Here is a 12,582-nt window from a genome sequence, read left to right as displayed (position 1 = left end):
CTGGGTTCATCCTCCTGGTTCTGAGCTTCTACAATTTCATGTTGGAAACAAAATGTCTGTCCGAATTCCTGCATTATTTTATGTGGGTTAGAAGAATTTTTGTCGACCGGTAACAAATTGTAAGTAACCAAAACCCTCCCTTTGTTCATATGGGTGCTCAATGATCCCAACCCCAGAAATCACCCATGGCCTCACTTCTAATTAAACTGCATTAAGGAACAGTGAAGGTGTAACCCTGCTTCCAAAAAACGGCACACTCCTTATCTGAGCCTCAGGCTTGAGCACTGGTTCAATATCTTCTGAGACAGACACTGGAGGAAAATAGCTGTAATCAAGTCAGAACGGCTTAATAAATAATTCAGAAAGCCAAGCGCCTTCCAACATTAGCCGTACTTTGGGTCATCTCCCTGAATAACAGACAGTGCAGCGTAGGACAGACAGCATGAGGACAGACAATTTACTGAGCAACTTCAAATATCTACAGAAACAAAATGTACAAGTTTTTCAGTTACAAGAGCAAACGCGACATGGACCTCATTACATAGGCAGGGCCACCCAACTCACACCCATAGAGAAAGCCAGTTTTGCTCATAGGTGCCGGTAGGTGGCACGTACTCCATAATGGCCTATGGCCAAGGGTTGTCTTCATTTCTATCTGCACAGATCTTACTATAATTATTAGCATTATGGCTGGTGTAATCTTTATATCACATGCTGCCCTGTTTCTTCTACAATAGAAGAAACAGGGCCACGCTCAGACATTCAGTATTTTACATCAGTATTTGTAAGCCAAAACCACGAGTGGGTGAAAAATGAAGGCATGGTGATGCGTTTCTATTATACTTTTCCTCTGATTGTTCCACTCGTGGTTTTGGCTTATAGATACTGATGTAAAATACTGAATGTGGCCCATAAACCAATCAACACAGATGTTGGGCCTCAAAGAACAGTTCTGGATTTCAGCTCTGAAGCCTGTATGTTACCATAAATCCGTTCAAGACAATATGTAGACATGCGTGACTTGGAGCTCTAAACATAGCAGTCCCAGGGCTGGGGTTTTTAAGAGTCATTAGATTGATTGGCCATCAATTTCCATTTTGTGGCCTTTGTACCCCACTTGATCAACTGCAACAGTCTGTGAGCTCTGCAACTTCCGCTGCTCAGTTTACCTGCGAGTAGACTACATAATGAGAGCTGTGCTGCGTACTGCAGCTTTGTCCCATTCTCTTCAAAAGACTAATGCTGCAATACTTTGTAGGTGGCATAAACTAAACAAAATAGTTAAAGGTAGAACATTTGCCAAGTGCCATGAACCCTTCAAATAGTTGATCAGTACTGAAAGTCGGACCCACACCAGACACTGATGGCTTATCCAATCCTTTAGGCTATGTGCACACAGCGCGTTTTAGATGGTGTTTTTTCCATGCTGAAATGGGCCAAAACGGCTATGGAATCCTTTTGCAAGCTAATGCAATGACAATCCTGAAGTGCTGTACACATGATCAGTAAATCTCCTTAAGTATTTGCAGTGAGGTTTTTCTGCAGCATGTCAATTCTTTTTGCGTTTCTGCAGCGTTTTTCACCCTTTGACTTCAATTGAAGCAGTCAAATCTGCAGCAAAAAACGCAGGTATAAAAACGTTTGTGGATTTGCTGCGCTTTTGTTTCGCATTTTACCAGCTTCCTATGACACAGATGACAGCGTGGGAAACACCAGCGTGGTGGTTCTTATCGGCCGTAACGCTACCTCCGGTAAGACCATCTGTCGGAGTGCTGCGGGGTTATGCTGTCAGATGTCAGCATGGCTGCGACCTGCAGCGGTGACATGCGGTAAAAGCTTACTGCAAGTCAGCAGGTGTGGGTTGATGAGACTATTGCTCCCATCGGGCTACGTCTGAAATCACTTAGCAGTGACAGCAGGTGCCGCTGATGGGAGACGTAGTGATGAAAACCCATTATAGTAGCCTAATACCAAATCCCCGATGCCCTTGTCTCCTAGAAATAATGTAAAATAATAAACCAACATATTCTCAACTGTCTGCCGTAGTCCACATAGTCCGCCGTAGTCCCGAGTGTCCCATGGCGCTCTCATGTGTAGAACAGTCACATCAGGAGATGTGACTGCTCTACCCGGCGATACACTGTAGGAGCGATTACTTGCTGCAGTGAGAGGGGTCACCGGAGTTCATCAGTTCCAGTTCTCTCACTTACGGCACCACTGCATGAGAACTTTCTCACGCATTAGTGGTGCCGTAATGGACAGCAACGGAGCTGATCAGCTGATGAACTCCGATGACCTCTGACGGCAGCTCAGTGATAAACTGACTGGAGGTAATCGCTCCCGCAGGGGATCGCCGGCTGTCTTTGAGTGCAGTCACATCAGTGACTGCTCTCAAAGTTGATCAGGATCATCGTGGGACATTATGGATTATCTACTCTGTGAACAGGTGAGGAATATTGTGGTTTATATTTTTGTTGCATGAAACGTTGGCTTCGGTGGATTAGGAGTTCGGTATGTAAGGTTTAATTAAAATTCAGTAAAGGACTGTCATTATTTCAAATAAAGGACTTTATTCTGTGTGTGTGTGTTTTTTTTATACAATGTCACTATGGGGTTAGTAATGGATAGGTGTCTTATAGACGCCTCTCCATTACTAACCTGTGGACTTGATGTCACCTGACAATACAGTACAAAGGTGACATCAATCCCACAAATATGAACCCCACTTGCCACTGCTACAGAGCAAGTGGGAAGAGCAAGGCTAAGTGCCAGATTTGGTGAATCTAATAGATGCGCCTTTTCTGGGGTGGCTGAGAGCTGATATTTTTAATCTGGGAGGTGCCAATATCCATGGCCCCTTCCTAGGCTATTAATATCAGCTCGCAGCTGTCTGCCTAGCATTTGCTGGTTAGATTTTATAGATGACCCCAAATCAAGTTTTTTTATGGGGTCACCCTGTAAACTAGCCAGTTAAGGCTAAGAAAACAGAAGCGAGCTGATATTAATAGCCTTGGAACCTTTATGGCTATTGGTTCCTTCCCAGAATATCAATATCAGCCCTCAGCTTTCCCTCTCCTAGTTATTATAACCACGCAGGAGCCCACGCAATTATTTTTCTTTAAAATTAACAGTTGCTGTCAGGTTACAGCCCAAGTATGTTTGTTCTGTTAACGGTCCTCCATAGGCTGGTGACTCACTAAAAGAGTCAGTATTGACCTTTAGAATTGCTACATCCAATAGATGACACTAGAGTTCCAGTCCTCTTCCTGTCTGTAGAGGCTTTTTGCATATACAAATATGAGAGGACACACAAACTCCATGAGGATCCCAAGACTCCAGCATGACACTGTGTACCATTGGGCCACCATGCTAGTGCCCTCACTATGCTGGAGGAGGTCCAATAATGTAGACCGATACAGGCCCCATGGCCACTGGAGTAGATGACAGGACAAGATTTTTCTATCTGTAAGATCAAATGGATACAGTTTGGCTGATAAATTGAGAGAAGTCTCCTCATATTGAAAGCCAGACCACTGTGACGAGTTACAGAAGAGAGATCAAGCTCATCCATGTACACAAACGTAGAGGAAATATTATCAGCAGGAAGATCTGGACAAGTCAGAATCTATTGGGTGCCGGAAATACATTATGTACAATTATACATCCTGATATGTGAAATTATAAAAAATTCCTTTGTTCAAAAAGCTTCTATCATTCATTAAAAACAATGGTTTAAAATAAGTCTCTTAAAAAAAATGCCAGAATTATGCAAATGTGCACATTTTCTAGTAAAATATTACATGGACATTTAAGTTCTGTAATGCTGGAAATGTAAGGGGAAAAGTGGGATTAAAAAATGAAAAGAGAAATAAAGGCTCTAACACCACTATACAATATGTGGAAAAGAACAAAAGTTAGTAAAGAAATCAAATATTAAAGGGTTTTGAGCTTCAGCTAAATTTCTGCAATCACTATACGACTGAGGAGTGTGCCATCGGCACACTGTCAGGATTCGGCTCTGCTGTCTGCTTGAGCGGGCGGTCGTGTGACCACAAGTTTGGAATTTGCATAGTTCTGGTCTCATAGGGATTAGCAATTTTTCCTTGCGTCTCAATTTTCTATTGAGGGAAGCTCATGAGAAACTAGATGGCACATATGACCGATAGCGTGCAAATTGAATACTTGCCGTCACATGACCGCCTGCTCAAGGTATCCCGACAGTGAGCCATCAGGATTCAGCAATACGCAGTCACTACAGAGATATAATCCCAAATCACAGGAGGTCGATGAAACTACCAAGTCCTATCATAAATTAGTATTTCCAGAAATAGGGTATTACAATGAAATACACAGATTTTCTTGTTACCGGTAATTCCCTTCTGCAGAAAATTTCCAGAGCACATGTGCTCTAAACTGTGCAGATTTTGGAGAATATTTGCTTGCACATTGCCATGTAAAAGAATCTACATGCTCAACACCCCGAGCTCTCCCATTGTGACGGCAGCCTGGAATGACATCTCATCAGCAAAATGCCATCGCTTTAGGCCGGGTGTACAGTAGCTTGAGTGGGGACACCAGGCTCTTGGTATAGTACTGTTAAAGTGCTTGTCCATTCTATTCAAAATGGTCAAAAAGAAGGCAATCACATGCTAAATCCCCAGCAGCTCCAGTGCTATGGCACCAGTGGTCACTGCTGGTCTCGCCGTGTGCATGTCATCACTGCAGGGATGGAGATCAGTGGGGACCAACAGATTAGATGCAGAGGACTGGAGGAGAGTACTGGCAACTTATTTTCCACAATTCCTGCTGATTAAAAGTAACCATCGTTTTCATTTTATTTCGTAAATTAGTAGTTCATAAGAAAATAATAAACTTTGTAATATATCTTATCGGAGAAATTGGCTTCTTTCTCCTCCTGGACTCCTCTTTTAATGTCAATTCATGGGCAAAATCTGTATTCAGTGAAGACGGTCTTTCCCATTACGGAGATGGGAGATGACAGTCCTCTATAGAGAGGGAGGGTGAAGGGAAGAGCTGGCAGCAGACAGACATTCTGATGCAAATTCTCCTGAAATTACAGTTTCGTTTTGCCATAGAACTTTATGAGCTCCAACTGCCATCTCAGTAATGGGAAAATCTGTATTCACTGAAGACACATTTACCCCATGAATTGAGAAATTTGCAAATGACTGATCAGACCAGGCAGGAGAAAAAAAAAAAAAAAGAAGCAGATTTCCCTGATAAGATATATTAGAACATTTCTTATTTATTTTCATGTGTAGCATTGATTTATGGGTAAAGAAAAACTAAAACATTTTTAACTCTGCATGTACTCAGCTTTTTTTTTTTTTTATAAAATTTCACCACACTGTTTAATAGTACACTGAACAATGAGTTTATTTAAAGAGTTCTGTGCGGTGCCAAGTCCCCGAGAAACTACAAGAAGCTGCGACGTGATCACTGGGCTGTGACAGAGTATAAACAGCAGAGAGGTGGAAAATCCAGGTAAGAGAAAATACACAGACACTGTAGAAATAAATACACCGGGAAAGAGAAAAACAAATAAGGGGACTGGTGGTAACAGCACCGAGAAACACTGTGCAGTGAGGAGTGGCCAGATTGGAGGGGCCATCCATAACCAGCACTTAAAGGATTCTCCCACAAACAAAGTACTGTATTTTTAATCAATAAATCTTGGACTAATTATAACTTCCACAATTGGATGCGTTTAAATAAAATCTTATACATGTGCCCCTGCTGTGTACTGTGTAATGGCTGTGTTTGACAGTACAGGGACATGGTCTGATCATATCACAGCTCCTGGGCAGGGGAGGAGGTATGACCAGACCATGTTCCTTCCCTTTTTTAAGATCTCAGCACAGGAACATTTTATTTAAACACATACAATTGTGGAAGTTATAATTATTCCAAGATCTATTGATTAAAATGAACTTTGTTTGTGGGAAAACCCCTTTAACGTGTCACCCCACATTTCATCCCAGACTGTAATCACCATCACTCCAGCTGTAAATACATGTCTGATATGGTCTGCACATGTTCCCTCTGAAAGGTACAACGCTAAAGCATATGTTGGTGCTACTCCAGCCATACATCTCTTAGATAATTCTTTTTTTGAACATCCCAAACACAGAAGTAAAACATGGCCTCAAAGCTTACTTATTTTATTCACTTATATATAGCCATATACACTCACTGGCCACTTTATTAGGTACATCTGTCCAACTGTGTGTTAAGACTTAATTTCTAATCAGCCAATCACATGGCGGCAACTCAGTGCATTTAGGCATGTAGACATGGTCAAGACAATCTCCTGCAGTTCAAACCGAGCATCAGTATGGGGAAGAAAGGTGATTTGAGTGCCTTTGAACGTGGCATGATTGTTGGTGCCAGAAGGGCTGGTCTGAGTATTTCAGAAACTGCTGATCTACTGGGATTTTCACGCACAACCATCTCTAGGGTTTACAGAGAATGGTCCGAAAAAGAAAAAAAATCCAGTGAGCGGCAGTTCTGTGGCCGGAAATGCCTTGTTGATGCCAGAGGTCAGAGGAGAATGGGCATACTGGTTCGAGCTGATAGAAAGGCAACAGTGACTCAAATTGCCACCCGTTACAACCAAGGTAGGCAGAAGAGCATCTCTGAACGCACAGTGCGTCGAACTTTGAGGCAGATGGGCTACAGCAGCAGAAGACCACACTGGGTACCACTCCTCTCAGCTAAGAACAGGCATCTGATGGCTACTTTCAGCAGGATAATGCGCCATGTCATAAAGCTCGAATCATCTCAGATTGGTTTCTTGAACATGACAATGAGTTCACTGTACTCAAATGGCCTCCTCAGTCACCAGATCTCAATCCAATAGAGCATCTTTGGGATGTGGTGGAACGGGAGATTCGCATCAGGGATGTGCAGCCGACAAATCTGCGCCAACTGTGTGATGCCATCATGTCAATATGGTCCAAAATCTCTGAGGAATGCTTCCAGCACCTTGTTGAATCTCTGCCACGAAGAATTGAGGCAGTTCTGAAGGCAAAAGGGGGTCCAACCCGTTACTAGCATGGTGTACCTAATAAAGTGGCCAGTGAGTGTATTCCACAGCGCTTTACAGACTCTATGGCTGTGCAGTTGTGGATGTTCCCATGCGAGCGGACCGCTGACCATACAGGTTAACGATGGTATTAAAGGAGTTGTCCTAACCTCTTAAAGAGAACCTGTTACTCAATTCACACTGCTCGAACCGCAGGCAGCACTATTCAGACTCTGGCGGCACGATTGCGGCCATGTACGTTTTTCTCTGAACTTCTCCAGCATTTCAGGGAAAACGGTTTGAAATGACGTCTCCCCCAAATTGTGGCCATGTGTGTACATCGAGAGAAACCTGTCAATCAACTATAGCGGTGCGGGGAGAATCTGAATTAGTCTCTGAAAAGCCAGAGTGTTTCAGAGAAAAACAGACCTAGCTGCAACCGAAGAGCAAGGCTCAAATTTATGCTGCCCATAATTTGGAAGCATGAACTGACGGACAGGTTCCCTTTAACTCCTTCACGACATGCACTGTACATGGCACATGTACAGCGCATGTCGTGACCCCCACCCCCATTGGATGTGGGCTCCAGCAGTGAGTCCACATCTTTCCCAGGACATGTCAGCTATTTTGAACAGCTGACATGTGCCCGGGAACAGCCGCGGCTGTTACCGCGATTTAACCAGTTAAATGCCACTATCAAACTTTACAGCGGCAATTAACACGCGATTCTGGCAATTGCGCCGGAAAGCCACCCATCAGTGACCCCCATCATGTGATCGCGGGTCACCGATAGGTTGGCATGACAACCAGAGGTCTCCTCTGCGTGATCTGCTATGTACAGGTGATCTGATCACCGACTGTATGTAGCAGAGCCGATTGGGTTATGGCAGCTTCTAGTCTCCCATGGAGACTATAGAAGAATGCCAAAAGTAAATCAAAAATGTTTTTAGAAATAAAAAAAAAAAAAAAAGTTTAAATCACCCCCCTTTCAGAATATAATAAAAAAAAAATAAGATAAAACACATATTTAGTATCGCCGCGTTCAGAATCGCCCGATCAATAAAAGGATTAACCTGATCGCTAAATGGCGTAGCGAGAAAAAATGCCAGAATTACCTTTTTTGGTTGCTGCGCCATTGCATTAAAATGCAATAACGGGCGATCAAAAGATCGTATTGGCACCAAAATAGTATCATTAAAAACGTCAGCTCGGAGTGCAAAAAATAAGCCCTCACCAAACCAAGTTTTAACAAACCTTGGATTTTTGTTTTACAACTTAGATAAAAGAACCTAGACATCTTTGGTGTCTATGAATTCTAATGACCTGGAGAATCATAATGGAAGGTCATTTTTAGCATTTAGTGAAACTAGTAAAAAAAAATTCCAAAAAACAGTTACAGAATTGCACTTTTTTTTTGCAATTTCACCGCACTTAGAATTTTTTTCCCATTTTTGAGTACATGATAGGATAAAATTAATGGTGTCGCTCAAAAGTACAACTCGTCCTGCAAAAAATAGGCCCTCACATGGCCTTATGGAAAGATAAAAAAAATAAAAAAGTTATGGCTCTGGGAAAGAAGGGAGCGAAAGAAACGCAAAAACGACAAAGGGCTCGATCATGAAGAGGTTAAACGGGAAAATGTCAAAATACTTTTTAAAACAAACAACTTAATAAATATCCTGGTCTCAATAACATTGGACTTTTTTATTTTATAGTGTACTGCTCATTGCCCAGGTTACCGGCCACCCTGCCGTCTGAGGTAGCAGGCTTACTATTCAAGGAGTGTGTGTAACAAGCCCTCAGCTCTGCTGCAAACCCTGCTCTGAAGCTGGATTATGGCAACTTCACACTGCTAGACTGAGACTCATGGGGGCAGACCATGGTCGATCTTCAGGAGAACACCTCCCCCCAGCAAGCAGGAAGCCAGGAGGCAGAGGAGCGGTGCGCTACTGAACAAAACCCCTTTATATGAAAAATAAAAACACATTTGAATTAAAGTAAAAGCGGTGAAATTCCAGCCTTTTCTATTCTGAAAGTAACTCGGCAGACAGCGGATTTATTGCAGAAATTCTGGACCTGTTTAGATTGTTCCCCCTTCTCTGATGATTGTCTGAAAATACAATTTATACAGATACATTTCCACCTGTATGATTGTTGAGGTGTAAATATACAACACCCTGCCCGGAAGCTGACCCACGATGGTGGCCCCTCCACCAGGTCCCCGCATGCCTTATGCCCAACCACGACGGCTGCCCCTCCACCACCAGGTCCCTGCCAGGCTGCTGCCCCTCCACCACCAGGTCCCTGTCCCCTCCGCCAGGTCCCTGCCCGGCCGCTGCCCCCTCCACCAGGTCCCCGCATGCCTTATGCCCAACCACGACGGCTGCCCCTCCACCACCAGGTCCCTGCCCGGCCGCTGCCCCCTCCGCCAGGCGGCTGCCCGGCGACTGTCCCCCCACCAGGTCCCTGCCCGGCGGGCTGCCTTCTCCATCAGGTCCCTGCCCAGCGGCTGCCTTCTCCATCAGGTCCCTGCCCAGCGGCTGCCTTCTCCACCAGGCGGCTGCCCCACCACCAGGCGGTTGCCCTCTCCACCATGTCCCCTGCACGGCGGCTGCCCCTCCACAATGGCCCCTGCACGGCGGCTGCCCTCTCCACCAGGCGGCTGCCCCACCACCAGGTGGCTGCCCTCTCCACCAGGCGGCTGCCCCCTCCACCAGGTCCCTGCCCGGCGGCTGCCCCCTCCACCAGGTCCCTGCCCGGCGGCTGCCCCCTCCGCCAGGCGGCTGCCCCCTCCGCCAGGCGGCTGCCCCCTCCGCCAGGCGGCTGCCCCCTCCGCCAGGCGGCTGCCCCCTCCGCCAGGCGGCTGCCCCCTCCGCCAGGCGGCTGCCCCCTCCGCCAGGCGGCTGCCCGGCGGCTGCCCCCTCCGCCAGGTCCCTGCCCGGCGGCTGCCCCCTCCGCCAGGTCCCTGCCCGGCGGCTGCCCCCTCCGCCAGGTCCCTGCCCGGCGGCTGCCCCCTCCGCCAGGTCCCTGCCCGGCGGCTGCCCCCTCCGCCAGGTCCCTGCCCGGCGGCTGCCCCCTCCGCCAGGTCCCTGCCCGGCGGCTGCCCCCTCCGCCAGGTCCCTGCCCGGCGGCTGCCCCCTCCGCCAGGCGGCTGCCCGGCGGCTGCCCCCTCCGCCAGGCGGCTGCCCGGCGGCTGCCCCCTCCGCCAGGCGGCTGCCCGGCGGCTGCCTCCTCCGCCAGGTCCCTGCCCGGCGGCTGCCCCCTCCGCCAGGCGGCTGCCCGGCGGCTGCCCCCTCCGCCAGGTCCCTGCCCGGCGGCTGCCCCCTCCGCCAGGTCCCTGCCCGGCGGCTGCCCCCTCCGCCAGGCGGCTGCCCCCTCCACCAGGTCCCTGCCCGGCGGCTGCCCCCTCCGCCAGGCGGCTGCCCCCTCCACCAGGTCCCTGCCCGGCGGCTGCCCCCTCCGCCAGGCGGCTGCCCCCTCCACCAGGTCCCTGCCCGGCGGCTGCCCCCTCCACCAGGCGGCTGCCCCCTCCACCAGGTCCCTGCCCGGCGGCTGCCCCCTCCACCAGGCGGCTGCCCCCTCCACCAGGTCCCTGCCCGGCGGCTGCCCCCTCCACCAGGCGGCTGCCCCCTCCACCAGGTCCCTGCCCGGCGGCTGCCCCCTCCACCAGGCGGCTGCCCCCTCCACCAGGTCCCTGCCCGGCGACTGCCCCCTCCACCAAGTCCCTGCCCGGCGGCTGCCCTCTCCACCAGGCGACTGCCCCCTCCACCAGGTCCCTGCCCGGCGGCGGCCCTCTCCACCAGGCGACTGCCCCCTCCACCAGGTCCCTGCCCGGCGGCTGCCCCCTCCACCAAGTCCCTGCCCGGCAGCTGCCCTCTCCACCAGGCGGCTGCCCCCTCCACCAGGCGGCTGCCCCCTCCACCAGGCGGCTGCCCTCTCCACCAGGCGGCTGCCCCCTCCACCAGGCGGCTGCCCCCTCCACCAGGCGGCTGCCCGGCGGCTGCCCTCTCCACCAGGCGGCTGCCCCCTCCACCAGGTCCCTGCCCGGCGGCGGCCCTCTCCACCAGGCGGCTGCCCCCTCCACCAGGTCCCTGCCCGGCGGTTGCCCTCTCCACCAGGCGGCTGCCCCCTCCACCAGGTCCCTGCCCGGCGGTTGCCCTCTCCACCAGGTTCCTGCAGTTTTATGGCAGCTGCTGCTTACAGACCTTCCATAGCTGTCTGCAGATACCAGTGTGAGATCAGACAATGGCTGTCTATCACATGCCAGGGTGGAGGCCTCGCTAGCAGCCCCCGGTATGCGGCTCCGGGGACAGGAGGGGAGCTCGCACTGCCCCTGGGTGACACGACCGATGACAGTGACATCCCGGCCTCCACTGTCATATCCCCCCCCCCCCTGGGAGAAGAGGAGCCAGCATTCCCGGAAGCCAGCTGACCGGAAGAGCAGGGCGCCCTCACCTCCATGGTGGACACGGTACTGGTGAACAGGTCCTCGCCGTCCTCCAGCTCCTCGAAGTCGGCGTGTCTCCCATCTCCCAGCGGAGGCGGCTCCCTCTCTGCTGCCATCTTTCTGTCACTGCAACCCCACCTCCTCCTTTCCGGCTGTCACGTGTAGTCCCGTGACTGCCCACGTGATCAGCAATCAGCAGCAGGAAGCTACTGCAGCCTATCAGGCGAGGCGAGGACGGACACGATCCTCCATATTTGATTTGGTCAGACGTGTGGGCAGCTGAACGCTCTCTGCCCCGTACTGAGCAGTCTGAGGGGGTGACAGGACTGTACGTGGAATTCACACGGGAAATCCCACACGTTTTCTAAGTAATACTATATCATGCAAGTAATCAGCTATCAGTTCTATATAGTTAATGCAGTCACAGTGGCATAACTAGAGTCCAGTGTGCCCTAGTGCAGAATTTGGACCTGGGCCCCTTCCAGGTATAATGTCCTCTATCCTGGGCCCCTTCCAGGTACAATCATGTCCTCTATCCTGGGCCCCTTCCAGGCATAATGTCCTCTATCCTGGGCCCCTTCCAGATACAATCGTGTCCTCTATCCTGGGCCCCTTCCAGGCATAATGTCCTCTATCCTGGGCCCCTTCCAGATACAATCGTGTCCTCTATCCTGGGCCCCTTCCAGGCATAATGTCCTCTATCCTGGGCCCCTTCCAGATACAATCATGTCCTCTATCCTGGGCCCCTTCCAGGTACAATCGTGTCCTCTATCCTGGGCCCCTTCCAGGTATAATGTCCTCTATCCTGGGCCCCTTCCTGGTATAATGTCCTCTATCCTGGGCCCCTTCTTGGTATAATGTCCCCCCATCCGGAGCCCCTTTGAGAAATAATGTCTCCAATCCTAGTGTAATGTCCTCATCCAATAATATGTCCACCATCTTGGGCACCCTCCACTAATAATGTCCGCCCATTCGGTGCCCCTTCCAGTAATAATGTCCCCCATCCTGGTGTAATGTCCTCATCCAATCCCCTTCCAACCATATGTCCACCATCTTGGGCTTGTTCCAGTAAGAATGTTATATCAACAAA

At 49.7% G+C, this 12,582-nt stretch overlaps 1 protein-coding gene across 1 annotated transcript in view; it reads right to left on the bottom strand.

The window, feature by feature from the left end:
* Positions 1 to 11,679, bottom strand: part of SNX2 (sorting nexin 2) — an 87,593-nt gene extending 75,914 nt beyond the window's left edge. Inside the window, exon 1 of the mRNA XM_073556340.1 lies at positions 11,501 to 11,679. Within this exon, the coding sequence (XP_073412441.1) occupies positions 11,501 to 11,608 (108 nt within the window). The 5' untranslated portion in view covers positions 11,609 to 11,679. The remainder of the gene's footprint in view (positions 1 to 11,500) is intronic.
* Positions 11,680 to 12,582: the final 903 nt, after the last annotated feature.

The sequence above is a fragment of the Dendrobates tinctorius genome, unplaced genomic scaffold (genome assembly GCF_039654945.1).
Source record: "Dendrobates tinctorius isolate UK_male_01 unplaced genomic scaffold, ASM3965494v1 ptg000003l, whole genome shotgun sequence".
Classification (NCBI taxonomy): domain Eukaryota; kingdom Metazoa; phylum Chordata; class Amphibia; order Anura; family Dendrobatidae; genus Dendrobates; species Dendrobates tinctorius.
This window is presented reverse-complemented; position numbering and strand designations above follow the sequence as displayed.